The sequence below is a fragment of the Mustela nigripes genome, chromosome 2 (genome assembly GCF_022355385.1).
Source record: "Mustela nigripes isolate SB6536 chromosome 2, MUSNIG.SB6536, whole genome shotgun sequence".
NCBI lineage: Eukaryota > Metazoa > Chordata > Mammalia > Carnivora > Mustelidae > Mustela > Mustela nigripes.
Window position 1 is genome coordinate 206,840,347 of NC_081558.1, and position 25,810 is coordinate 206,866,156.

At 48.1% G+C, this 25,810-nt stretch overlaps 1 protein-coding gene across 1 annotated transcript in view; it reads left to right on the forward strand.

The window, feature by feature from the left end:
* HUNK (hormonally up-regulated Neu-associated kinase) overlaps positions 1-25,810 on the forward strand; it is a 98,618-nt gene that overhangs the window by 25,865 nt on the left and 46,943 nt on the right. Inside the window, exons 2-3 of the mRNA XM_059392255.1 lie at positions 12,922-13,214; positions 24,799-24,854. Of these exons, the coding sequence (XP_059248238.1) occupies positions 12,922-13,214; positions 24,799-24,854 (349 nt within the window). The remainder of the gene's footprint in view (positions 1-12,921; positions 13,215-24,798; positions 24,855-25,810) is intronic.

Genomic DNA, 25,810 nt, shown 5'->3' on the forward strand with positions numbered 1-25,810 from the left:
ATAAATTATTATTATTATTATTTTTTTAATGATAAATTATTGAACTACATCTGAAACTAATGATGTGGTTCAGTTAATTTATCAGTTGCGTAATGTCGGCTGATGGAATTTAAATAAAAAAAAATAAAAGGTGTGATTTCAGCCTCACTACAAATTTGTGGGGTGGGTAATTTACAGAGCTTGTAGATGATAGGAGACTGTGGAGTGTTTCTTTACACATTCATTCATTCATTCAGACTTTTCTGTTGAGTGCTCGGTCTCAGGAAGGTAGGGCGCTGTGTCCTGGGGCTCAGAGGGTAAGTGATTTGGCCAGAGCCATTGAGCCTGGACAGTGCTCTCCAACACCCTGGCCACTTGCCGCCTGGAGCTATTGAACCCCAGAGCTGTACCTGTCCAAGTTCACATGTGCTTGAAGTGTAAAATATACGTGTCAGACGTTGCAAAGTATGAAAAAAAAATGTAACCTATCTCATTAACAGCCACTCACAATAATGGCCAAGAGCAGTATATTCTCTACAGTGTAAAGTCTGGTTTTTTTTTTTTTTTTTGGTTTATCTCTTTTTCCTTTGTCCTTTTTTTTTTTTTCTTGAATTCCACATATGGAATCATAAGGTATTTGTCTTTCACTGATTGATCATTTCACTTTGCATTATACCGTCTGCATCCATCCATGTCTTTGCAGATGGCAAGATTTCATTCTTTTTTATGGCTGAGTAATATTCCATTGTGTATGTATACACCATGTCTTCTTTATCCTATCTGTTTATCTGTTGAGGGTACTTTGGCTGCTTCTATAATTTGGCTATTATAAATAATACTACAGCAACATAAGGGTGCATATATCCTTTTGAATTAGTGTTTTTGCATTCTTTGGATAAACACACCGTAGTGGAATTACTGGATCCAAGGGTAGCCCTATTTGTAACTCTTTGAAGCCCTCCAAACTGCTTTCTATTGTGGCTGCTACCAGTTTGCAATCCCACCAACAGTGCAGAAAGGTTCCTTTCTTTCCACATGCTCACCAACACTTGTTGTTTCTTGCATTTTTTAATTTTAGCCGTTCTGACAGGCATGTGGGGAAATCCCATTGTGGTTTTGATTTGCATTGCCCTGATGCGTGACCTTGAGCATCTTTTCATGTATCTGCTGGCCATATGGATGTCTTCTTCAGAGAAATGTCTGTTCACATCTTCTGCCCATATTTTAATTGGATTATTTGTTTTTTTTCTGGCATTGAGTTGTATCAGTTCTTTATACATTTGGGATACTAACCCTTTATCATTTTCATTTGCAAATGTGTTCTCCCGTACAGTACGTTGTCTTTTGGTTTTGTTGATTGTTTCCTTTGCTCAGCGGAAGATTATATTTTGATGTAGTCCTAAGAGTTTATTTTTGCTTTTGTTTCTGTTAACTCGGGAGACATATCTAGAAAAATGTTGCTATGGCCGATGTCAGAGAAATTACTGCCTGTGCTCTCTTCTGGGGCTCTTTATGGTTTTAGGTCTCCCATTTAAGTCCTTAATCCATTCTGAGTTTATTTTTGTGTACACTGTAGGAAAGTGGTCCGGTTTCATTTTCTTTTGTATATAGCTGTCCAGTTCTCCCAACACCATTTGTTGAAGAGATTGACAGAGCTTCAGGTTTGCAAGGTGAACCGTGTTCTGGAGATGGAAGATGGTGATGGTCGCACAACCGTTATGAACATACTTAGTAATGGTTTATTTTATGGCAGGCGTCTTAGCAAAAGAAATAATAAAAAAAGAATAACCAAGACCCTAAGGACCGTAAGTCTCCCTGTGACTCTTACGTGAAAATATTTGACCAAAAACAGCTGGGTCAGTGAAAGTTGATAGGATGGAAGCTAGTCAGAATAAAATGTTAAGGGGGGAAAAAAAAAAGCAGAGGAGAAGGTTAGGGGGCTGGTGCCAGATCGAAAAGGATTTTTTCAATTTCTCATTAAGGGGGCGCCTGGGTGGCTCAGTTGTTAAGCATCTGCCTTCAGCTCAGGTCATGATCCCCGGGTCCTGGGATCGAGCCCCATGTCGGGCTCCCTGATCAGCAGGAAGCCCGCTTCTTCCTCTCATACTACCCTACCTGTGTTCCTCTCTCGCTGTGTCTCTCTGTCAAATAAATAAATAAAATCTTAAAAAAAAAAGAAAATAAATAAATTTCTCATTAAGGAATCAGGTTTATTTTAAAGGACGATCTTAACCATCCTTAGAAGGAGGACTCTAATGCTTCAGTTTGGAGGAGGAGGGAGACCTGACAGAGGGCAGGGAAGTCCTTAGAAGGAAGAAGCTGTTGGAGGAGACTTGATGACTGGTTGCCAGGAGGGGAGAAGGGAGAGTCAATGGCTCCGGCAACGACTGGAGATGAGATGGCCTCCAGGACAGGAGCACAGAGAACAGGGACAGTTGGGATTTTTGGTGAGGCTGGCTATAGTGGGGTGGGGTGCAGGCCGTCCACATGGGCAGTGGGGACGTTGCTCTTCTCAGCGCGTTGGTAGTGATGGGTGGCCGGGGCGGTCCTGCCTAACCAGCCCACTTTGTTGTGGATTCAACCATCTCTTTGCTTTCAGATGACGTCACTTGCGGCTTCCTCTCCATTGTCACCAAGTGACATTCTGGGTAATTAAAACCCGGGCCAAACTGGAAGGAATATGGAGCAGGAAGGGGTTGCTGGGGGATCGGAGTTAGAGCACATTGGAGAAAACTGGGTATTCAGTTTTTTAACCTAGGTATTTATGGATTCAATGTATTTGGCACTTCGGGAGCCAAGCCTGGTGGGGAATACCCAGATTAACTCTCTTCGGTGTAAAAAAACTTGTTTTCTGTTGCCAAGCTGGGCCTTTTGACTCTTTTCCAAAGCCAAAGAGAAATGATTTTAGCATTACCTGTTTTAATCCGAACTTCCTCTCCCCTGGAGATTCCTGAGTTGTGGAGAACTCTGGGCACTGGAGTTTGGGGTTACTTTTCTGTGGATTTTGATGACCAAGCGGTGGGCATATTCTGTCTTCATAAAGGGGTTTTGGCTAAGAATTCCAGCTTGTGTAGCTACTGCCCTTGGTACAGGGCCCCACCAGTGTACCTTGCCATCTGAAAATTCTCTAGTTTGCATTTTTCCTTCCTTGCAGGAATCAGTTTCTGGTTTCCCACCAGCAAGCTAGTTCTAGGGCGTTGGGATGTGATTTGCTTTCTGAGCGGAAGCTGGAGCCCAGCACAGAGAATCCCAGCACCTTGGTTTCAGAAGTCTACTGGGTGGGCGTGCCTTGCGAGCTGCAACCCCCCCCCCCCCCCCCCCCCCCCCCCCCCCCCGCCCATCCACTGGAGTTGAGCTCTTTGCCTTTACCTGGAGCAGGGTTCTGTTACTGTTGCCAAATCCTGTCCCATTGAGCTCTGTTGTTTAAACTGGGGAAGGAAACTTTTCCCCCTCATTTACAAGAAGACAGATTTTAGTGTGCAGCAGCGGGAGGGCGGCCGGCGGGGAACCAGGGGTCAGAAGCTATCGCGCTCGGCTGCGTCCCTAGCAGCAATTAATGGACCCCTGTAATAGACAGCGATGTGTGTTTGCTGTCGAGCATCGTCTCTCTGTGAATCGGAGCAACCTTGAAATTAATTACAAAGCCAGCAAAGGATATTTTCTGCTTTCTGCGAAATGAGTATCCTGCACACAGGCCCCCGTTCCACTTGGATGCGTTTACACATACCATTTCTTGGGAAGAAGGCGTGAAACCTGTTTATTTTCAGAGTTCCCCACTGGGTCATGCTAATCGCTCCAGTTTTCAGCCCTTGCGCATCAGCCCGGGCTGGAGCCTCAGAGCCCTTGGGCCCTTGTCATTTTCTTCCCGGCTTTAGGGACAGTCCCTCCAGCTCACCCCCTTGCCCAATTCATTTGGTCCAGCGTTGTTCATCCAGACTTCATTGTTAGAATGCGATACAGAGTAAGCCGTTCAATTACTGCTAATAACTTTTGTAAACGTTCTGCGTTAGGTTGCTAGAACTGCCCTCATGGGTGGCTCAAACCACAGACATTTTTTTTCTTACAGCTCTGGAGGCTGGAAGTCCAAGGTCAAGGTGTTGGCAGGTTCGGTTTCTCCTGAGACCCCTGTGCTTGCCTTGCACACGGCTGCCTTCTTTTCTCTGCGCTGTGAACCCCTGGTGTCTCTTCCGCTCCTTAGAAGGCTCCCTGTCCTCTTGGATGAGGGGACCCCCTCCCCATTTCCTCGTTTACTTATAATTTCCTCTTTAAAGACCCTGTCACCAAATAATCACAGGAGGGGTTAGGTCTTTAACAGGTGAATTGGGTGGGGAGACACAATTCAGTCTATAACAGATTCTGATGTAGTTACTAGTGTCTTTTTCTTCCAACCACACTGTACTCATTTCTTCCTTCCTTCAAGAATACTGGAGTGCTGTCTGTATGCCAGAGACCCTTCTGGATGGTGAGAACGTGTCAGTGAAGAACGGAGGACTGTGCCTTCCCCTCTGGGGCATTGAGGGTCAGGTTGATCCCACACTCAATCAGCGGGCGGTATAGGATTTAAGAAGTAACCAGTGCTAAGCGGGGGGAGCAGGCAGGAGTAAGGGGATTGTATTAAGGGCTTGGTGGTTATAGCTGTCAGTAGGGGGATACTCCTGTCACATCCGAGGAACGGTAAGGAAGCAGTGGGTGAGTGGCGGGAATGGGAAGGGGGACCAGAGGGTAATGGGGTCAGGGAGTGAGCTGGCAGCTTGTGGGGAGCTGCGGGCATCATCAGCACTTGGCTCTTCCTCCAGGAGAAATGGGGGTTGGTCCTTGCTTTTGGAGAACTTTCCTGTCCGCCACCGCCCCCCCCCCCCATTAGTTGCTCTCGAGAAGGTGACAGGTGAGTCAGACCAGTTTGGGAAGGAGAAAGGCTCCCCAGCCCAGGCCCAGTCCATAATTAGCTGTGGCGTTGAGAGGGACTTAGGTGACCCCAGGGAGTGGCTGGTGAAGAGTGACAGATCTTCTGCTCTGGAATGCCAGGGGTCTCAGACGCACCCTTTAACTCTGGTCACGGCGCCTCTCTCCCTAGTGATTTCTCCTATACTCAGCCAGACGCTTGGGAAGCATGAAACGGCTTTATGGGGGAGGCTGGCGGGATGGTTTCAGTCCATGCATGGGGAGCAGGAGACATCAGCCCACCGCCTTTAGCTTGACAGTGATCCTAAATTTCTTTCTCTCTCTGACTTGCCCAGAGAGGGCCGCCAGGGATACCCTTTGCGCAGTGTCCTCTGATCTGCTTCTGCTAACATTTAGTCTAAGTTGTGTGCCTTCTGTTGAGCCTGAAGCGGCATCCCCAGGGCACACAGGGGGTGGCTGTAGGCATCCGTCTTTGCTCCTTGTCTCCCTCTATCCTTAGTTTGCACATACCTTTGCTCTCGTACCTGTTTCCTGAGCTCCTCTGTTCCCGACACTGTGCCAGGCACTGGGCACACAAGGGCAGGCCACTGTTTGAGGTGACAGTGGGGCTAGTGCCAAGAAGGGGGTTCTAAGAAGAAGAGGGTTCTAGAAAAAGGATGAGGCTTGAAAAAAGCGGAGAGGGGTCTGGCCCAGAGTCTGCGAAGGGGGTGTGGAGGTGGGCGAATGTTGTGCTGAGAAGTAGGGACAGCATGATAGAGCCCAGTAAAAGCACAGGGCAGAGTGAGGGATGGTGGGTGCATCCATGGTGGGGGCACAGGGCATGGGCACAGCTGGAATCAGACGGGTCTGGGAAGCCTCTCCTGGAAGGTGACGTTTCTCGAAGAGGACACGTCTGTGTCTCTGCTTCGTAATCCCGCACAAGCTGAAACACATCCACAGGTGGCATTTCCACAGTCAAAGGGAAGGATTTTGGTCTGCCTGTCTTGTAGCAGAGGATGAGGAGGGCTGGAGCCGTTAGACCTACCCACGGCAGGAGCAGGCAGGGGTGCCCAGGAAGCCACCGTACTGACCACCTGTGGCCGACTGAGGGGACCCTCTGTCCTCCTTTTGTTCCTTCCTTCTCCCCCTTCCTTCCATTCTCTCCCCCAGTAGCTCTCCAAGAGCCAAGCACTGAGCTAGAAGCTGGGGGACCCAAAAGAGAGGCAGTTTATAGACCCTAGGGATCTCAGTGAGGTGTCCCAAGCTGTTAACATGTGTGGTGGGCGTGAGAGCTGGGGAGGTGTCTGTGACCTGAGGCAGTCCAGGCTGGAGAAGTAAACTGTCCTCTGAGGTCAGGAGGGAGTGGGGCCCGGCCAGGGAAGGGCCGCCCTTTGGGGGCGAATTCCAGGCCGGGCTTGGGGGGCAGGACTGGGGAGGCAGCCCAGAGGGGTTGGTGGAGACAGAGCTCAGAAAAGAGGTGTGAACATGACATGGGTGTTGGGTCTCACCAACATACGGGTCACAAAGTGGGGGAGCCCGGGGTAGAGCCCGGCGGGCGGCACATGAGCCCATCATCATGGAAGGAGGGAGGAGGCCTGGGGCGGACGCTTGAGACGGCTCTCACCTCCTGACTGGGGGGCTCTGAGGGCCCCAGACCCGCCTGTGAGGTCAACAGGGAGCGGTGGGGGTGGGAGCCTGGGGGAGGGCCTTCCTGGCTCTGTGTCCACTCCTCTTGCACAAACACGCGGCTCCCGGCAGTGAACACTTATTAAGGGCTTCCGTGAATGTTCTGGATGCCGAGCACTCTTCCTGGGTGGCCTGGTTTCTCTCTCCGGCATCCCTATGAGGTACACACTATTATCCTTCCCTGCATTTTAAATTTTTATTATTTTTTTTAAAGTAAGGAAGCTAAGGCTTAGAGAGGTCCAGGCTAACAAGTGGCAGAGACAGGCCCTGGTATCAAGGCCCCGGGGCCTCGGAGTCCGCAGGCCCAGCTGATGTGCTGTGCCTCCCCGTCACCTGCTGGAGGGTAGAAAGCAGGAAAGAAACAGGTCTGGCTCCAGCCTTTGGTGAAGGGACATGAGTTCTTGGCTCTTAACTTAGGTTTTCATTCTTCTGCAAGATAAGGGAATCCCATAGAATTCTCTGATGCTTGGATGATCTCTTGGTTCGCTTGGGTGGCCATGACTACAGGCCACACACTGAAGGTAAGCAACAGACACTTATTTTCTTATAGCTCTGGAGGCTAGATGTCCAGTAGGGTTGATTTCTGGTGAGGCCTCCTTTCTTGTTTGTAGATGGCTGTCCTCTTGCTGCGTTCTCCTATGACCTTCCCGCTATGCATGTGCAGAGAGAGAGAGAGAGAGAAATCGGTGGTATCTCTTCCTCTTCTCATATGAACACCAGTCCTACCAGATTAAGGCCCACCCTTATCCTCGCCTTTAATCATATATGTCTCCTAAAGGCTCTTTTCTCCAAGTACAGTCACCTGGGGAGTTTGGCTTCCATACACACATTTTGTAGCAGGAGGACCGCCTTCAGTCCAGAACAGATGATAATCTTGAACCACGACAAAGGATCTGAGTTCTCTCCACGAGAGGGTCTGGAGATCTAGGTCTCTTCCGTAGTATACACTTGGCATTTGGAACAGTGTCAAGTGTTATTTTAGGTGCTTAATAAATGTTTGCTGAAGGAGAAAAGAGTCATTTGAGTTTCACGTACATTATTCATTAAGAAACCAAAGCATTCTGTGGGCGCCTGGGTGACTCAGTCCGTTAAGCGCCCAACTCCTGATTTTGGCTCAGGTCATGATCTCGGGAGTCCTGGGGTCAAGCCCCACGTCAGCCTCCTCACTCAGCGGGCAGTCTGCATGAGGATTCTCTCTCTCCCTCTGCCTCTCCCCCACTCACGTGCCTGTGTGCTCTCTCTGTGTCTCAAATAAATAAATAAGTAGATCTTAAGAAAGAAAAAAAAAAGAGAAGGAAAAAAGAAAGAAAGAAACCAAAACATTCTGGAGGAAAGCTCCTTTTTCGGCTAATTTCCATGTAATAAAATTCTGTTGGTCGTGGCCTCTTCCTCCCTATACCTTCTGATTATTTAAAACATGGCATGAAAGCGCTTACATTAAGGAAAGACCTAAACTTTCGAAACCACGGCACACATTGTAGGAAGGGTAAAACATCCCTGTGGGTTTTGGGGATGGTAAGAAGTAGGTCTTAGGTCAGCATTCTTTTTTCTTAGTCCTCTGGAAGCTCCATTTTGCATCTGGCTTTTCCTTTCAGAGATGAGCCACATCTACGATTCTTGACGATTCTTGACGCACTTGAGAGGAATGAATTTTAAAGGCAGCGGAAGGGGATGGAGCATGAAGGGATGAATTTTAAATCCCGTTAACTCTGATCCTATGTAGACGGTCTCAACAAAGTCAATATTTAAAGAAGATGAGAGACTAGGCTGCTCTTAAACCACTGCCTTGGGATTTAAAGGCAACCCCATTCCAGAGAGTTCAGGACACCGACACGCGGGCCAGGTGTCTTTTTTAATCGGCTGGGGACGGAAACGCACATTTAAAAAAAAAAAAAATCTAAGCTGAGCTAAGCCGGAGTGCTTTTTCACCCTCTCTGTAGGCTGCTTCAGTGAAAGTAACATGGTAATGAGAGTAAGAGCATCAATTTAAGGAGCGCTTCCCATGTGCCTGACATCGTACTACGTGCTTTGTCCCCATTATCTTAGGAATGACTGTGTGTCATGACAGGGTCATTTTGTGTTTCCTTCATTCAGTGTTGGAATTTTTTCTCCCAATACAGGCCGTTAAGCACGAATTCCTCTCTGCAAATCATCTTTCTCCTGATGGATTGGGATCCAGGCGCTTGAGCTCCTCCCCTTTTCCCGCGTTGCTCCTCCCCCTCCCCCACATTGCTCCTCCCCTTTCCCCGCATTGCTCCTCCCCTTTCCCCATATTGCTCCTCCCCTTTCCCTGCATAGCTCCTCCCCTTTCCCCGCGTTGCTCCTCCCCCTCCATGCCCGGGCGACTCCTCCACCTCTTCCTTTGCATCCTCGAGTTCTTCTCGCCTGCAGTTACCCGCTTCTCGCCTGCATCTCCCCACCTCCAAACATTTATTTACGTATCTCAGAGAGAGAGAGAGAGCGAGTGAGAACGAGAGAGAGAGAGAGAGAGAGAACACAGCGGGAGGGGCAGAGGGAGCCGGAGGGAGAATGTTAAGCAGACTCTGCTGGGAGCGGACCTGACTCGGGACTCCATCCCCATCTCACAAGCCTGAGTTCAGGACCTGAGCCCAAACCAAGAGTGGGACGTTGAGCCCACCAAGCCACAAGCCACCCGGGCGCCCCTCTCCTGTATCTTCTATTCCCCACCCCGTAGGCACCCAGTTCTTGTACATGTACTCATCATTTTGGCCTTGGGGGGATTTCCTTTCATTTCTTAGGAGCTTAGCTATTTAAATTTGCTGATCTTATCCATCATTGGTTGGCCTTTCTTCTTCTTCTTCTTCTTCTTCTTCTTCTTCTTCCTTCTTCCTTCTTCCTCCTTTTTTGGTGGGAGGAGGGTGGGGTGGGGAGGATGCTAGGAGTTGCCAGGTTGTGAGAAATGCAGTTTCTTACTTCAATGAGAAAAGTTGGTGAATAACACGTTTCAGCTGGAGTCCGCTGGAGCCGTGTTATTCTCTCTCTGCTCATCACCCCCCTCACCCCCGCACAAGACTCGAGACTCATCTTGGAAGCATGGGGGCAATCTTTGGAAACAGATTCCTTTGTGAGATTTCGGGAGACTCTGCAACTTGACTCTGGTGAAGATCTGGTACCCTTGATTTCACCTTCCACAGCAAGACTTTTTCTCTTGATGTGCTCTGGATGCCGTCCAGGCTTCTGCACTCCCTCCACAACCCCGTCCTGCCCTCCCCGAACTACTGCTTCCATTTGGGTCCTTGGCATTGGTCTTCAGCGAGTCTGTACCCACTTAATTTTTACTTTTTTAAAACTCTCCTGACTCAAGCAGTTTCTCTTTTCAGACCCATCAGCATGCCAGGCTTCCACCGGGTAGAATCAGTGTTAGATCTACTCTGCCTGCAGATCTCTGATTACTGTCAAACTCCATTAGATCCCTCCCTTTGCTGATCATTGACTGCCTTTCCCTTAATTTCCCCGCTTAGTGTTTCCCACTTCGGTTGTTACAGATGACAACGGAAAGCTGTAATCAAGAACGGCATTCCATTTTCAGTATTATCAAGGCAGAGGGGATGAGTGTCGCGGGTGAATTAAAAAGCCTGGGGACGGGGTGGTGTGTGGAAAATGGAGAGGGGGGATTCGTGCGGTGACCTGGGGGCTGGAGGTCTTCACCAGGGGGCTCTCAGAGCCAGCAGAAGGTGGGAATGAAGGTACCCAGTGACAGGGGGCACATCTGGTACACTAGTTTCCCAGAGCTGCGGAGACAGAGCTCCGCACACGCGGTGGCTTAAAGTAACGGAAATGTATTCTCTTCCGTTCTGGAGGCCAGAAGTTCAAAGTCAATGTCATTGGACCAAAATCAAGGTGTTGCCATGGTTGTGCTCCCTCCGATGGCTCTGACGTGGAGGCGCACCCTGGCTTGTGGGCTTTCACGGTGTCTCTCCGCCTTCCCACATCTTGCTCCTCTGGGTATTTGTGCCAAATCTAGGCGCCACCCCCCCGCCCCTCTATTTCATAAAGACGCTTGAGCTGACATTTAGGTCCCACTCAGAGAGTCCCGATTAATCTCATCTCAAAATCCTTCGTCTTTTCTGAATAAGGCCACATTCACACATTCCAGGGAGTAGGACCCAAAGTCTTTGGGTGGCCCTTACGTAACCTATGACAGGAGATTGAAGAGCTAAATAAATTATCCTCATAATTATTGCGTGCTCTGTTGAAAAGGGCAGATCGTATTACCACCTGGCTTTCAGACTATTGTCTGTTCATAGGACTTTGAAGAATTTCATTGCCAGAGGGTGTAATTTTTAAAACATTGCCACACAGACTTGAGCAGAGAGAGACTCTCATTGTACTTCTCAGCATCCCTTTCTCCCCCGCAGGAGACCATGGATACGTACACGCGGGGACTCACGTGCGCACACATAGGAGTGTGTGTGTGGGTGTGGATGTCCGTCGGTGTCTAGGCATGTGTTTGCATGTGTGTGTATGTGTATCTCTATATTTTTTTCTTTTTGGGGGGTCACAAATGAGTATAGTTTATAAAGCTTTTAGTCTAGCACTTCCTGACCTCGTTGGGACCAAACCACAGCCAGAGTGTAGCTTCACCCGCTCTGGGGGGACAACCTCAGCCCCAGGCTGACTTGGAGTACAGCACACCCCCAGCTTGTGTGGTGCGTTGGCTGATTGTTCTCTCTTCATCATATCTTTGGATTAAGGATCTGAAGATCCCCCATTAAAGTGGATGAAGGGGTTCAGAAGGCACAAACTTCCAGTTAGAAGTAAGTCCTAGGGTTATAACACACGGCATGATGATACCGTCTTGTGTATCTGAAAGCTGCTGAGATAGGACAGAAACATTCATATCACACAAGCACGGAAGTTGTAACTATGTGTAGTGATGAATGTTCACCAAATTTATCGTGGTAATCCATTTGTAGGCTCAACACCATCTCAAATCAGGACGTCTCAAATCAGGATGTCGTACAGCCAAAACTGCTGTGCTGTTGCATGTCAATTACAAACTTAAAAAAAAAAACAATAAGTGAGACTCTGCTCTCCAGAAGAGATAATAAATTAAGATATTTAGGATTTGCTCAGGTAGTAACCTGTTGGTCCCTTACTGTTTATGCAGAGTGTGTGTGATGGAGAGGAGGAGCGTGGTCCCTGCTTCAAGGGATGGGCGCTTTCAGGGGGATCCCAGCTGATGGCTGTGGTGGGCCCGAGGGAAAAGGAGTGAAAGCACCCTCTGGGAGGGAGGTGGGACTGGAGTTAATGGCTCGAGGACTGGAGTGTTCAGATGGGTGGGGGGTGTGTGGCGTGAGCACAGACTTGGAGGGTAACCCGGTGTGTGTTTGGGAGAAAGAGGAGACTGGCCACCCAGCGCAGCCGGGGTTGGCCCAGGTGGTAGAGCTTGAAGGCTGGGCCAGGGAGTGTGGACCTTGCCCTGTAGGCAGTGATAAGTCCCAAAGAGATTTACACAAGAAATCAGAGTTCCAGACCCAATGATTTTAGGGCAGAGCATAGAGTGACTTCAAGGGGAGTCAAGACAAGCACCAGGGAAATGAGGTAGGACATTGCTGTCATAGTTCAGGTGAATGTTGGCCAGATTTAATTATTATTTCATTATTTTTAAAGATTTTCCCTATTTATTTGAAAGATAGTGAGTGAGAGAGAATGTGAGAGCATGAGCCGGGGGAGGGGCAGAGGGAGAAGCAGACTCCCCGCTGAGCAGGGAGCCTGATGCGGGACTCGATCACGGGGTCCTGAGATCATGACCTGAGCCAAAGGCAGATGTTTAACCAACTGAGACACCCAGGCGCCCCCAAGACTTAATTATTATTATTTTTTAAGATATTTAATTTATTTGACAGAGAGAAATCACAAGTAGGCAGATCAGCAGGCAGAGGGGGAAGCAGGCTCCCTGCTGAGCAGTGAGCCCGATGCGGGGCTCGATCCCAGGACCCTGGGATCATGACCTGAGCCAAAGGCAGATGCGTAACGAATTAGCCACCCAGGTGCCCCCATCCCCTTGATGCCACTTTATTTATTTATTTTTAAAAGATTTTATTTATTTGACAGAGATCACAAGTAGGCAGAGAGGCAGGCAGAGAGAGAGGAGGAAGCAGGCTCCCTGCCAAGCAGAGAGCCCAATGCGGGGCTCGATCCCAGGACCCTGCGATCATGACCCGAGCCGAAGGCAGAGGCTTTAACCCGCTGAGCCACCCAGGTGTCCCCCCCTTGATGCCATTTTAAATCAGGCTTTTCTCCTGGGACAGAGGAGTAGCTATGTATCTCCCTGGGGTTCTTTGGAATGGCACGGGGAACAAGCTCTGGTTGCAGGGCCTGACAATGGCTGTGTTCTCGGTGTCTCCTCAGGTGGCCATAAAGGTCATTGACAAGAAGAGAGCCAAAAAGGACACTTACGTCACCAAGAACCTTCGGCGAGAAGGGCAGATTCAGCAGATGATCCGTCATCCCAACATCACCCAACTCCTTGATATCTTGGAGACGGAGAATAGCTATTACCTGGTCATGGAGCTGTGTCCTGGGGGCAACCTGATGCACAAGATCTATGAGAAGAAGCGTCTGGAGGAATCTGAAGCCCGCAGATACATCAGACAGCTCATCTCCGCTGTGGAGCACTTGCACCGGGCTGGGGTGGTGCACAGGTGAGGGCCCTCCCCTCCTCGCAATGGAGACTCTGTGCTGAACGGCTGGACAGCGCTTCCGCATGCTCTGCACAAGGCTGATGGTTGCAGGGGGCTTTACCATTCTTGTGCATGTGTCGTGGAATTATTCTGTGGGCTGGGTTAATGCCATCATGGGGTTAGGAGAGTGACATCAGGAGCCAGAGAACCTGGGTTTGCATCCTGGCTCTACACTTTCACAGTTGTGTGACGCTGGCAAGTTACTTAGCCACTCTGAACCTCAGTCTCTTCTTCTGTAAAATGGGAATAATAATGATACTTACACTTGTGGCTGGTGTAAGGGTTAACAGAGAAGGCTATGAGTGAATATATGAGAAGTACTTGGAAGTGGGCTTGGTACATAGTAACAGCCACGTTGAGTGTTGGCTGCTCTTCTGACTTGCAAATAGTAATGAGTCCAGTTGGTTGGGAGTCTGAAAGAAGAATCAGTGTTACGGTGGCATGAGATGGTTTTTCGGCTCGTGCTAAGGATGATGCTTTCATTATATTTGCTTTACCTGTGGTAGTCACTCCATAGATGTGTTATTCAGCTGAACTGAATCAGCATGTAAATTGTGACCTTGCACTTGCAAGGGAGGGGTTTTCCCATAAGCCAGACCCACCTTGCGAATGCTTACGAAAATCAAACTTTTTCTTGAAATGATCTGCTCCCTCCTGAGGAGAAGCTCCACAAGGAGAAGGGAAAGGAAATAGCATTTTTGGCAATGTTGCCATTTTTAGTTCTGTATTAAAAGGAAGTGAGAAAAAAATTTTTTTTTTTAAAGTGGCCATCTTTTCCTCCCAAGGAAACGTGGACTTCACCAATAAGTGCGTAGTTCTTCGTTCTTGAAGTTAGGATCAGTAATCACTCTGGGCTGTTGAGAAAAATTAAGGGTCCTGTTTCATTGATTATCACTCCTTTTTATGGCTGCATACTAGTCCATTGTACGGAGAGACTCCGTTTGTGTATCTGTTCATCAGCTGGTGGACTTTTGGGCTGTTCACACCTTTTGGCTTCTGTGAACGATGCTGCTTTGAACCTTCGTATACAGGTTACAGCATGAGCATGTGTTTTCCCTTCTGCAAAATTCTGCCTTTAGGAGAGGACCTGTTAGGTCACATGGCTGCTCTGTGTTTGACTTTTAGACCAGACACATATTTTTAAAAATTCAGCTTCTCATGGTGCATGCTCTGGGTTTGAAAACCACTCATATTCTGATGGGTGCAGAGGGCAGCTCTAGGCCTTTCGTTGACAGAACCTGTAGGCTTTCCAGGTGAAGAGGGCTTTCCCCACTCAACGGGCTCGGATGCTCTGTCCCATTGGGTGAAGCCTTGGGACACCGAAGGGGGAGGTCCCCTGGCTCAGGGCTGCTCCGGGGCCGGCCCTGGCCAGGCACCCTGTAAGTGGATCATTCCCTCCCCGAGGTGAGAGACTCTCTCTGTGAACATATTTTTAGTCACCCGTGTCGTCGTGAAATCACAGTTCATTCGAACTCTTGGAGTTGAGATCCGCAAGGAAGGGAACATTAAGAAATTTTAAGTGAATAACACTATTTTTGGCTCTCTCCCACAATACCGGTGTGAAGCCTGCCCTGTCACCACTCTGCCATGATTAGGAGAATGACAGCGGCCAGTGTGCCTGGTTCGCGCTCTGTTTATGGCGATGACAAAGGCACAGAAGCCTCGGGAATGGATCAGCCGGGATAAGGGGCTCTGCTGGCCACAGCAGAACCTGGATGCCGGGGCGGGGGGATGCTCGGGGTGTTGTGACAAGGGCTTCGTGCTGTCAGACCCCAGAGGAGGGCCCGGCGTCACAGGCCTCCGAGGATGCACAAGGGAAAGCCGGGGAGGGCTGTGCATGACTCCCCGGCCTCTCGCACCGAAAACTCTCAACACCCCTTTTCAAGTTATTTTAACAAATTCCAATCTCTCCCAGTGCAATTACTGCCAGAATGTCAAAGGAATGAATTTAATAATGTTTTGATAGCAAAGACGGGCGGTTTTCTTCCTCTGATCTCTGGCGTTCTACTTCTTCCTTGCTCCTTGGAAAGAGATCCGTCAGCCTGGAAGGGCAGAGGCTCAGATCTTTTAAAGTTCGGGAGGCTTTGGAAAGCTGGATGTTGTTTTGGAGGAGTTCTTCCTGTTTCTTTCTAGAAATCACGGTAAAGAGCGCCGGTGCGCACAGACGTTGTTGGGGGTTAGGTGGTGGAGACCTCGCGTGAGAATGGGTGACTTCAGCTGAATATCGTGGCTTTCCCGGATTCTATACCGCGGGCTCTTAGCATCCTGGACCCAGCTTGCTGCTGGTGTGCTGTCCCCCGTAGCCCCTCTGCTTGGTGGGAATTTCTCTCCTCTGTGCTGCAGAGATGGAATGAATTTCGTAATTATTTTGAAAGTAGATTTTGCAAACGAGTAAGAGACTGCAGTATTTTGGGGGTGGCCCGGAGTCGCTGGTGGGCAGATTTCGGAGCAAATAGATTTGATCAGCCCAAAAGATTCGGGATGAATTTTGGTGGCTGTGCATATGCGGTGATTGGAAGGGCTTTTGGTTACGGTTACGGTTACAGTTACGGGGTCAGAGAGTGTGCTCTAAATGCGCAATTCCTGATTAGGCTGATACTGTATCCTTGGGTTCTCATCAGCTTAATGCTTGGCAAAGCCCTCGTTTCCTGTGACATGGGATCTAAATATTTAATTATCTACTCAGAACTACTAAAAGATCATTTAAAAGAAGCAGATCTCGAAAAATCATGTAAATATTCTAAGTGGAAAAAGGAAAAAAGAAACCAGAGCTCTATCTAGCAGATTCCCTGAGCTGGCAGAGAAATTTGTTTGTAAACTGGACCCACCAATACCTTTGTGACTTTTGCTGTAAGAGGGCTGCGACGGTGACCTTTTGCAAAAGAAGTGTATGGTCCCGTTTCTTCATTACCCCGTGTTAGGATTGCCTGAGATACTCCACGTTTAAGAGTTTTTGCTTTTTCTTTTCTCTTTCCCTCAAACGTGCTTACCTAGCATGATGCCAAAACCTGATGATTTGCCTGTTGTCGATGGAGCGTTGATGCTTAACATCCATCAGTGAAAAGTGTCATTATACCGAGAGGCTAATTTGAGATTCATCTGCTCATTCAAAATAACAAAATCCAATCAAACTGTACAGACAAAACATAACAGGGTCACACAATACCGCCCTCCCTAAGCAGGAAGAGACAAGCCGTGGGGCCCCGCGGGACCAGGACAGAGAGACACATGATCAAAGGGAGTGAGAGCCCGTGTTTGGACGGACGTCAGGGCTGCCGCTCCTAAGGCCATGACCTTACTCATTCATCAGTATTGGGAAAGGGCCCTCTGTGCTCAAGAGAAATGCAGGGGAAGAGAGGGACGCTTCTTTGTTCTCTTGGGCCTGACAAGAAGCACTGGAAAGGTCTTGAGACTTTTAACCCTTAGGTTTTCTTGGAGAGGGGAGGTGTAGGGGAAGGCGGAGGAGATTAGGAACTGTTTGGGTTCCCAGGGCCTTCTGCTGAGAGAGAGAGAGCACCTATCCAGAGGCACTGGTGATATATATCAAAGGTTTTGGGTTTTAAAAATATGATCGGAACTATGAGACTTCACAGAGCTCTAACGCAGCAGCTTTGCGGAGTTGGGTGTCCTGCGGTCAGGGGTGTTGATTCGGAAGCTAGACCGTCCGCCCTTATCTGCTGGCTGTGCCACGTACAAGCCACATTGGGGCAAATCACTCGGGTTTTCATGCCTCCCTCCACAGTGGGGATAATGGATTATCTACTTCACATGGCAGTTTTGAGGACTGAGAGTCAGTTCAGGTATCGTGTCAAAACTGAGACGGTAGGAACCGAGCACATGCTCTCATTGCTCCCAAGCCAACGTCGTTCATTCTGTGCCTGGGAAACTGAGCGCTTAGCCTCCCCGATGTCCTGGGCTCGCACTCGTCCCGCTCATCCTTCAGGTCCTTGCCCTAAGCTCACCTCCTCCAGGCGGCTCTCCGGGCTTGGCCGCCCTGGTCATAGACGCACGCTGCATTTCCACTTTGCTTTCCAAACACTTTTCTCGAACAATGACTGACTTTTTTGATATCTGTTTTCTGCACAGGCCACAAGCGAGCTCAGCCTCGAGCCCGGCAGGCACGCAGCAAGACTCTGTTGAAGGCACGAAGGGGAAGTTGAATGAGCACAGCTAGTGTCAGAGTTGGCCCTGGGGATGGAAGTTTTCTGGTAGCCAGGTCCATGGTCATTCTGGAATATTCCATACTGTCCCTGGAGTTTCAAGGGAGTTTCCTCATGGACTTAGTACCAGTTTGTTTATTTTTCAGGTCACAATCTGTAGAGTCGCATCTTTTTAGTGACTAAACGGATCTTTGATTTTATAAACAGTTCATTTCTGGAGCACTGTAGGAACTCAATAAAAGGTTTCATTCTGAATAAATGAATCAGGTACATGCTTAACAAATTATTCTTGTGTTGTATCAAAATGCCCATATTGTAAGTAAACCAGTGATTAAAAAGTCATTTGCTTTTAATACAGTGCTTTTGAAGACAAACCTAACCCCCCCCCCCAAAAAAAACCCCAAAAAACCAAACACACCACCTCTCCTGTTTCCTGCAAAATGCTGATGGCCTTGGGGAGTTGTGTGCTTTTCTTGGATACTTTATTCTTAGCTTATTGCTAAAATCCATCTCCACAGGCACAGAGCTCTCCTCTAGACCTAACCCTGTCTGTGTTTGCTCTGGCCACCCTCTGGGCTCCTGCTCCCTGACCTTTCATTGGAGGGCTAACGGCCCCTAATGCTGTTTGCTTATCACCCAATTAATCACCCTCCCGAGTCTCTGCTGGGCCCCCCCAGTGCACTACCCTCTGCTTCAGCCTCTCGTCTCTTCCTGCTGGCGGCTGGCCGGCCTCCCAGTTGGCCTCCGAGGGGCCACCTGACGCTTGGACACATTCACGCATGGACTCCTGCTCACGACCTGCCAGGCCGTCACGGTCGGGACGCCGTCTTTTAGACCAGAGTCGGCACTTCCCATTTAAATGACTTGCCCAGAACCGCAGGGCAGTGGGTCAGAGGGCCTGTCTCTCCTTGTCCCCCGCTGCGGGGTCTCGCCCCGAGAACACTCAATGCGTCTGCCCTGGGTCTTCCCGTCTCCTCCGCAGCTTAGGCCACACGGCCACCTGCTTTCGCGGCCTTGAACCCTGGCTGCACTTGGCGCCCGGTTCTTCACTCTCATCTTCCGCTTCCACACGAGTGGCCCCATTCGGGGGTCCCTCCATCTAGGCTGGAGGGTTGTCAGGGGCCCGACCTTCGATCTTCCCTGCGGGGCTGGGTGGGGCCTGGGGAAGCCCAGGAGAGCCTCTTCCTCTACTCCCATCCCAGTGTTCTGAGTGTGTGTGCCTGCGTGTGTGCTCAGGTGTGCACACACACACATGCTCGCCCATGTGCACACACACAAGTGTGCGTGTGCACACGGACTCATGCATAGTCACGCGCCCACCCACATGCACACGTACTCGTGCACTCATGCACACTCACGCGCCCACCCACACACACTTGCATGCATGCACAAATGCACACTCATACGCCCACCCACATACACATGCACACATGCACTCGTGCAAACATGGACACTCACGCGCCCACCCACATATGCACACGTGGACTTGTGCACTCATGCACACTCATGCGCCCACCCACGTACCCATGCACGCATGCACACGTGCACTCGTGCACTTATGCACACTCACACACAGCCCATCCACATACACATGCACACCCACGTGTGCACATGTGCATACCCACGCCCACCCATATACACACATGCCTGTGCACACACACACATGCCAGCCCACCCACATACACACGCATGCACACACATGTACACATCCACACACAACTCACACACACACACACGCTTCCCCGCCACACCTCCCCGGCACTGCTCCTGGCTGCCTCTGGTCTGAAGGGGCCCAGCAGCCCTTCCCCTCCCCTCACCCGCGGAGCACTGGGGCCCTGTGTGTTTGTTATGGCAACGGGGGTCAACACACGCCCCTCTGTCTGGGAGGGCTGTGACTGGAGTTCTTGGTGGCTAGCCTCCAGACCTCAGAGATTGCCATCGGTTAAGAAATGCCAGTAGAGTGTGGGTGAACGAGTAGGTGCAGGGGAGCGTGCTTCGTAGCCTGTGGGTGAACCTTTAATTGTTAGTCCTGTTGGAGCTTGTTCTTTTGAAATAAACTAGAACAAAGGGCTGGCGATTAGGGCTCTCCCTGGGCCCTCTCAGTCTCCCCAGTCTCCCCCTTCCTGAAGCATGGTACACCCCTGACCCACGGTCGGGTCTGCAGAGCGCTGTGATGAGAAACCCTTGGGCATGTCTCCCAGAATGGCCCAGCTTCCAGAGGAGGGTCCGTGCCTGTACCCCGGGAGGCCTTTTCTGGGCTGGGCTCCCTCCTTTGTTCCCAAGACACATGGTAACTTCCCTTAGTAAATTCCCAAGATACATGCATCCTTCCGCCCAGCACTGTCTAGGTAAACCGATCCTCTGGTGCCCCCTTATATTGGGGCACGCCCCGCCCTCTTTCTTGCTTGTCTTGACCCCTCTTTGAAGCTCCTTTGGCCAAGGAAAAAGCTATTTCCCCCCATCCGTGGGGCCTTCTTCTTTCCTTCCCTTTTTTTCCCCGAGTTACAAGTTTACTCCGAATTTCCAGTTTGCCTACCACGAGGAGAAACTCCTCACCCTGCCGGACCGTGGGAAGAGCGACCTACTTCTCTCTCCTCTCCATAAAGTGATCAATATGATCGAGGAGCATTACTGTGAAATTGAGCGTTGCCTCCACCATCAAGTGTGAACCAGTCAGCTGTCCAGAACCTTCCTTCCCCCATGTCAAATCTGACACTCAAGAGAGCCAAATATTTTGTTCTTGGGGGTGGAGCTAGCGTTAGCACCATGCTTTTCACGTGATTCACGGGAGGATTTCTGGATAACAGAGGCCTACCAGTCTTTTCTTTTAAAGCTACCTTGTAATAGCTAACACTAAAACCTTATGAATAGATTCATCCCTCTTTTATTATTCAAAGAGGTGTCTCTTTGTTTTGTGGCCTCTTGGGAACATTTTGTGGCTCCTTTGGTCATTGTCAATGAGCTGGGCAGAGGGTCTGAGTGGCCCACTGTGCTGAATGGGACTCATTATTAATTTCAGGGGGTAAGAATCCTCAACACTGCCGTGAACATCCTGGGTGAGGCACTTGTGACTGTGGCCATAACGTTCCTAGCACTGAACTCCTAGGGAAAGGGGAAAAATACCCAAAAGGTACTTTTTAAAGAATTAAGAGACTTTATTTTTGTAGAGCAGTTTTAGGGTTACAGAAAAATGTGCTGAAACCATCGAGTTTGCACTTGCTTTCCCACCCCACTTCCACATTGTTTTTCCTGTTAATATCTTGTAATAGTGCAGTCCTTTTGTTAGAATTCATGAACCGGTGCTGATACATCATTAGTAACTAAAGCCTGTGGTTTAGGGCTCTCTCTGTGGTGTATAATTCTGTGGATTTTGACAAATGCATGATGTCAGTATCCTAAAGAATAATTTCACCACCTATAAAAAAAACCTACTTCATCTGTTCCACCTTCTCCTCCTCCAGGCAATCGGGGATCTTGTTACTGTCTCCATAGGTTTGCCTTTTCCAAGGATCCATGGTTAGAATCTCACAGTGTGAAGCCTTTTCAGACTGGCGCCTTCCACTCAGGAACACGCACTGGGCTTCCTCCTTGGCTTTTCCTGACCTGATAGCTCATTTCTTTCCTTTGTCTGGGTGGACCACAGTCTGTTCATCCATTTACCCACTGGACAGCTTGGTTGCTTCCAAGTTTTGGTAATTATGAATAAAGCTGCTTTGTAAGGAACATTTATGTCCACACATTTTTGACTCTTTGAGCTAATAACTAGGCAAAAAGTACTTTTAAAAATATGATTTTAATGCTTTTTTCCCCTAATAGTCAGAAGGAAAATAGTCACCCCCTCCTTCTAGATCTTTCGAAAGACAAGGTGGGAGGTAGAAATAGATGAAGCCAAAAGCGGTCGAATGTTCCTTTCATTTGGATGGATTAGGTTCACTCATCTGCTGGACAGAGACTAATGGAGCTCGCCTTTAACGAGTCATGGAATCTTTAGGCAGTTAGATTGGTGATTGCTGAAATCTTCTAGACACATTGACAAAAGGGTGATACAGGGGCCAACAGCCGGTGAACATGTTTGCTCTGAGCGTTCGCCCCAGGGGTTGAAGTAGGTTATTCTGGGATGCAGTGGGTGAAAATGAAAACCGATTTCATTTTGCCTAATCATTACATTTTATACTTCCTCCCCTGCTTTTATGACATTTTCCTGATTTCAAAAGTGGGCCTTTTTTTTTTTTTTTGCATTTTTTTCTTATTTTTCGTCTCCCATTTATATCATTCTTCTAATCATTGTGGTTGTTCTCTAGGCTTTTGTGGTTCCAGAATTATCCAGCTTCGCTTTATAATGCACAGCAATTGCTTTCTCTGCCTCACCTCTTTAAATTGTTTTTCTCCGTAGTGGATGTTCTGAACCAAACTTCTCCTTCAATACCTTAGTGTGGCTTCCATTCTTTCCAGGGAAGGAGGTTGAATTTCTGTAGAAACAAACTGTGGCCTTCCTTTAGATTTAAATAGCACTGCTGCTTTATAATCAGTTTTCACAGGATCTCAGTTTGGGCTATTGCTGGCCCACTGTTGTGTGTGCGAGGGCAGTTTTTTTTTGGAATTACCGTATATGCTTGAATATAAGGTCGAATTAGATCGTGTCCTGGTTCTCCTCCAAAAAGAGGAAGTGCCTCATTTTCAACAACCAAGTACTACTGGAAAAGCCACATTCACCTGGACTCACTTATGACTTAGGGAGCTCTAGAAATCTCCCAAGGAAACAGAGAGAAAGGGAGGCCAGGACATTTTACAGGGCTTTAATGATAACGTCTCACGATTGGACCTCACCATTGTGAGGGTTTGGGAGTCGACTCTAAGAACAATTCACTGAGTGGTTAATTTATAGAGATTTTAAATGGACGCTTATTATTTAAATGGCTTGCAATAAGATTACCAGCAAGCGATTCAAAAAGTGCTTTGTGACAAACATCCAGTCAACTTTAAGACCGTGCCACTCTGGTAATACGGCACGAAGACTCTGTCATCCTGGTCCTGGCTGTGATGTGTTTCAGTGAAACTGTTTCATGAACTGTAAGGGTGTGGGAACAATATTTCTAAAGTTAATATTAGGGTATATGCACTTAAAGCCAATAGTGCAGCTTTGTAGATAGTCATTTGATAATTCCATTGCATTAAAAAAATTACATAATTGTGTTTTCCAAAAACCCTTTACTGGGGGACAGAGTCTTCCCATTGGAAAAACGAGGGGGAGATTATTGTATATTGGGGGTTACCCTGCATTTGGACATGCATGATACCTTTTATTTTATTATTTTTTTAAAGATTTATTTATTTGACAGAGATCACAAGTAGGCAGAGAGGCAGGGAGAGAAAGGGGAACGGAAGCAGGCTTCCCAAGCCCAGGACCCTGGGATCATGACCTGATCCGAAGGCAGAAGCTTTAACCCACTGAGCCACCCAGGCGCCCCACATGATACCTTTTAAAGGCTGACATCGTGTTTAGATAATGTGTGTACTGTTTCAACTGGATCCAAGTGGAAGGATCCAATTCTCCCCCCATCCCCACCGCCTCCCCAGGTGGGTGGCTGTATGCAGATTGGAAGATAGCCATATTCCCTAGCTGCAAGTTTCAACTCAGACCATCCTTCTCATCCAAGTGTCCAGCCCTAAGGCTACCAGCCACATTTCCAATTTTGAAAGACATTGGACGCTTTTTAGAGCTCACCTTTTTCTGCACTTGACTTCTTCCCGTCTTGAAATGCTTCCCAGTGCTTCCCTTCCTCGCTCCTGTGACAGCAGGGTTCCTGACGCCCCCCCTCCCCCCCCATTCTCTCCCTGGGCAATCTCATGTCCTTTCAAGACTCAGCTTCCCCTCCCCACGTACTGAGGTTGAAAACTGGTAGTTTGCAGGCCATGTCTTGTCTGCAAGGCTGGCCCATGCAGCATGGTTGTTACTGTTGTGAATGTGAATTTGTTGCCAACATTTAAAAACTGGGATAAAATCCAGATTTCTAGCTCCTGGCTAGAGCTGGCCTGGCTGGGACCAAGCTGTGAACAACTATCCTCATGACATATGGGACACTGCTCTCCTGTTTATTTATGAAAAGTCCTGCTCCCTTTTGTCCCAAGACTTTGATGTAGTGTTGTCCGTTGCCAGGTTTCCTTATGATTACACTATTCTATTCCTTACAGTAGAGATAGGAGGAAAAAAGGATTTCTTTTGCCTATGCCTCTGCTCAAAAGTGGGAAAAAGAGAAAAACTGGACTAAGAATGCTGTGTGTTTCAAAACCATGGAAGAGAACATGGTGTGTGTGTGTGTGTGTGTGTGTGTGTTTGTAAGAGAAAGATGTTCTTATATATCTAATACTCATGGTGTGTCTGAGTTGACAGCTTAAAGATGCTTATACTGTAATCAACTTAGATGGTGGTGATGACCAAATATATACTTCCGCTCACATTTTTTTCTTCTGAAATCCTAAACAATCTCTTCAGTAAAGTAGATTCATTTGTATTGACTGAATGCCTGGGACATGCAAAGGTACTGGGGTGCAGTGGTGAGCAAGGCTGTCATGTTTCCTGCTGGCTAGGAGCTTACATTCAGCTCCCACAGATCCCTGAGCCTGATCAGCCTGAGCCTGAATACATTTCTCCCATCCACTCTTCGAGGTCCCCCAGTGTCTGTGATCAGTCAGAATCACCCACAGATTATTTAACAATCTTCACCCCATCTGCAAACTTCATTCCTTTTGGGTAGGTAACGGTAACATCCACTCAGGTGTAGCACCAGGCATTAGGAGCCAACATCTTTGGTGTCCATTTTTCTGCCTGCCATGATGTCTGCTTGCTTAAGTAGATGATCGCCTGCCAATTTGTAGATGACACTTGAGCTCCATGGATGGAGTTCGAAGAACGGATAAATTTTGTCATCTTTCAATTTGTTTTTTTGGATGCTTCCTCGAGTCTGTTCCTTCCCACGGCTGGTGTCTCTCACCAGCTCACCAACCCGTGGCCACACTGGTATGTCCCCACCTCCCCACCTGTTTCAGGCAGTGCCTGTCGCAGAATGTTCTTCCAGTCTCTCCCAACCCCGTTTATTTAAATTCCAAGTTTCAGCTTTGTTCCCACTCCTTCCAGATACTTCTCAGGATGTGTTCTGCCCTCAGGGCTCTCTCCTTTTCTGAAATCCTTTGGCTTTTTCAGTCTGCAGCCATTAATTGTATCATACTTATAAATATTTACTTGTCGATCGTGTGAGTTTTGGCAGCAGGCTTTTTGGGCTGGTTCAAAATGGCTCTCAGACAGTTCCTTTGCCTTCAGAAGCAAAATGTTACTCCATGATTTCAAATGCCTTATCTGAAATGCTCTGTGGTTTTGTTTATTTCAGGGACTTGAAGATAGAGAATTTGCTACTAGATGAAGACAATAATATCAAGCTGATTGGTATGACTTTTCTCTCTTTTTTTTTAAGCAAGATTATCCTTTAAGTGTTGTGTTGTCAATTCTCTGTTATATATTGCTGGATTATTGACTTTGAAAATGATTCATGGTCCGTTTCTCATCCCAGACAATACTCTAGGTCTCCTCCTTTTGCCTCCAATTGTTTAATAATAGTTTTGAAAGTAAAATTAATTTTAATAATAACCATAATTGGGAAGGTAGAAATACTGTAAAGTGACCACAAAATGAATTTCATAGCTATAAGTAAGTATTTGTTGGTTCCGTGTTCCACGGTTTGTCCAGAGTTCAGCTTTGCCTACACTCAGGTGGATCTGAATTTTACAGTGGTTATTTTTATTTCGATTAACCATAAAACTTCTTAAAAATAATGAGAGGGGCGCCTGGGTGGCTCAGTGGGTTAAAGCCTCTGCTTTTGGCTCAGGTCATGATCCCCGGGTCCTGGGATGGAGCCCCGCATTGGGCTCTCTGCTCAGCAGGGACTCTGCTTCCCTTCCTCTCTCTCTGCCTGCCTCTCTGCCTAATTGTGATCTCTGTCAAATAAATAAAATCTTTAAAAAAAAAATAATGGGAAATAGTTGTGTTCAGAAGTCCTACTCTTAGCTTAGCCATGGCTGAATTCCCTTTCTGTGAATATCGGGACACTGAAGTAAAAGGGAACCCCACTACTGTTCTGTGTTTTAGCCAAGCCCATCGTACAATGGCGGCTGTGCAGAGAGAAATCCCCACAGAGGGAGAATTTAGAAGGAAGGTAATCAGAAGGAAGTTCCAGGATAGACTGAGTCATAATTGGTTCATAATTCAGGGCCCATAAGTGAGGTCACTCCATGACTCATTTTCTAGAAGAATTCCGTTTTTGTTTGCCTGAATGATTGCTCTTGGCCAAAGTCTCATGGCGTCATTTTTACACCCAGATGTGAGCCCCATCGTTGGTTCCTTTC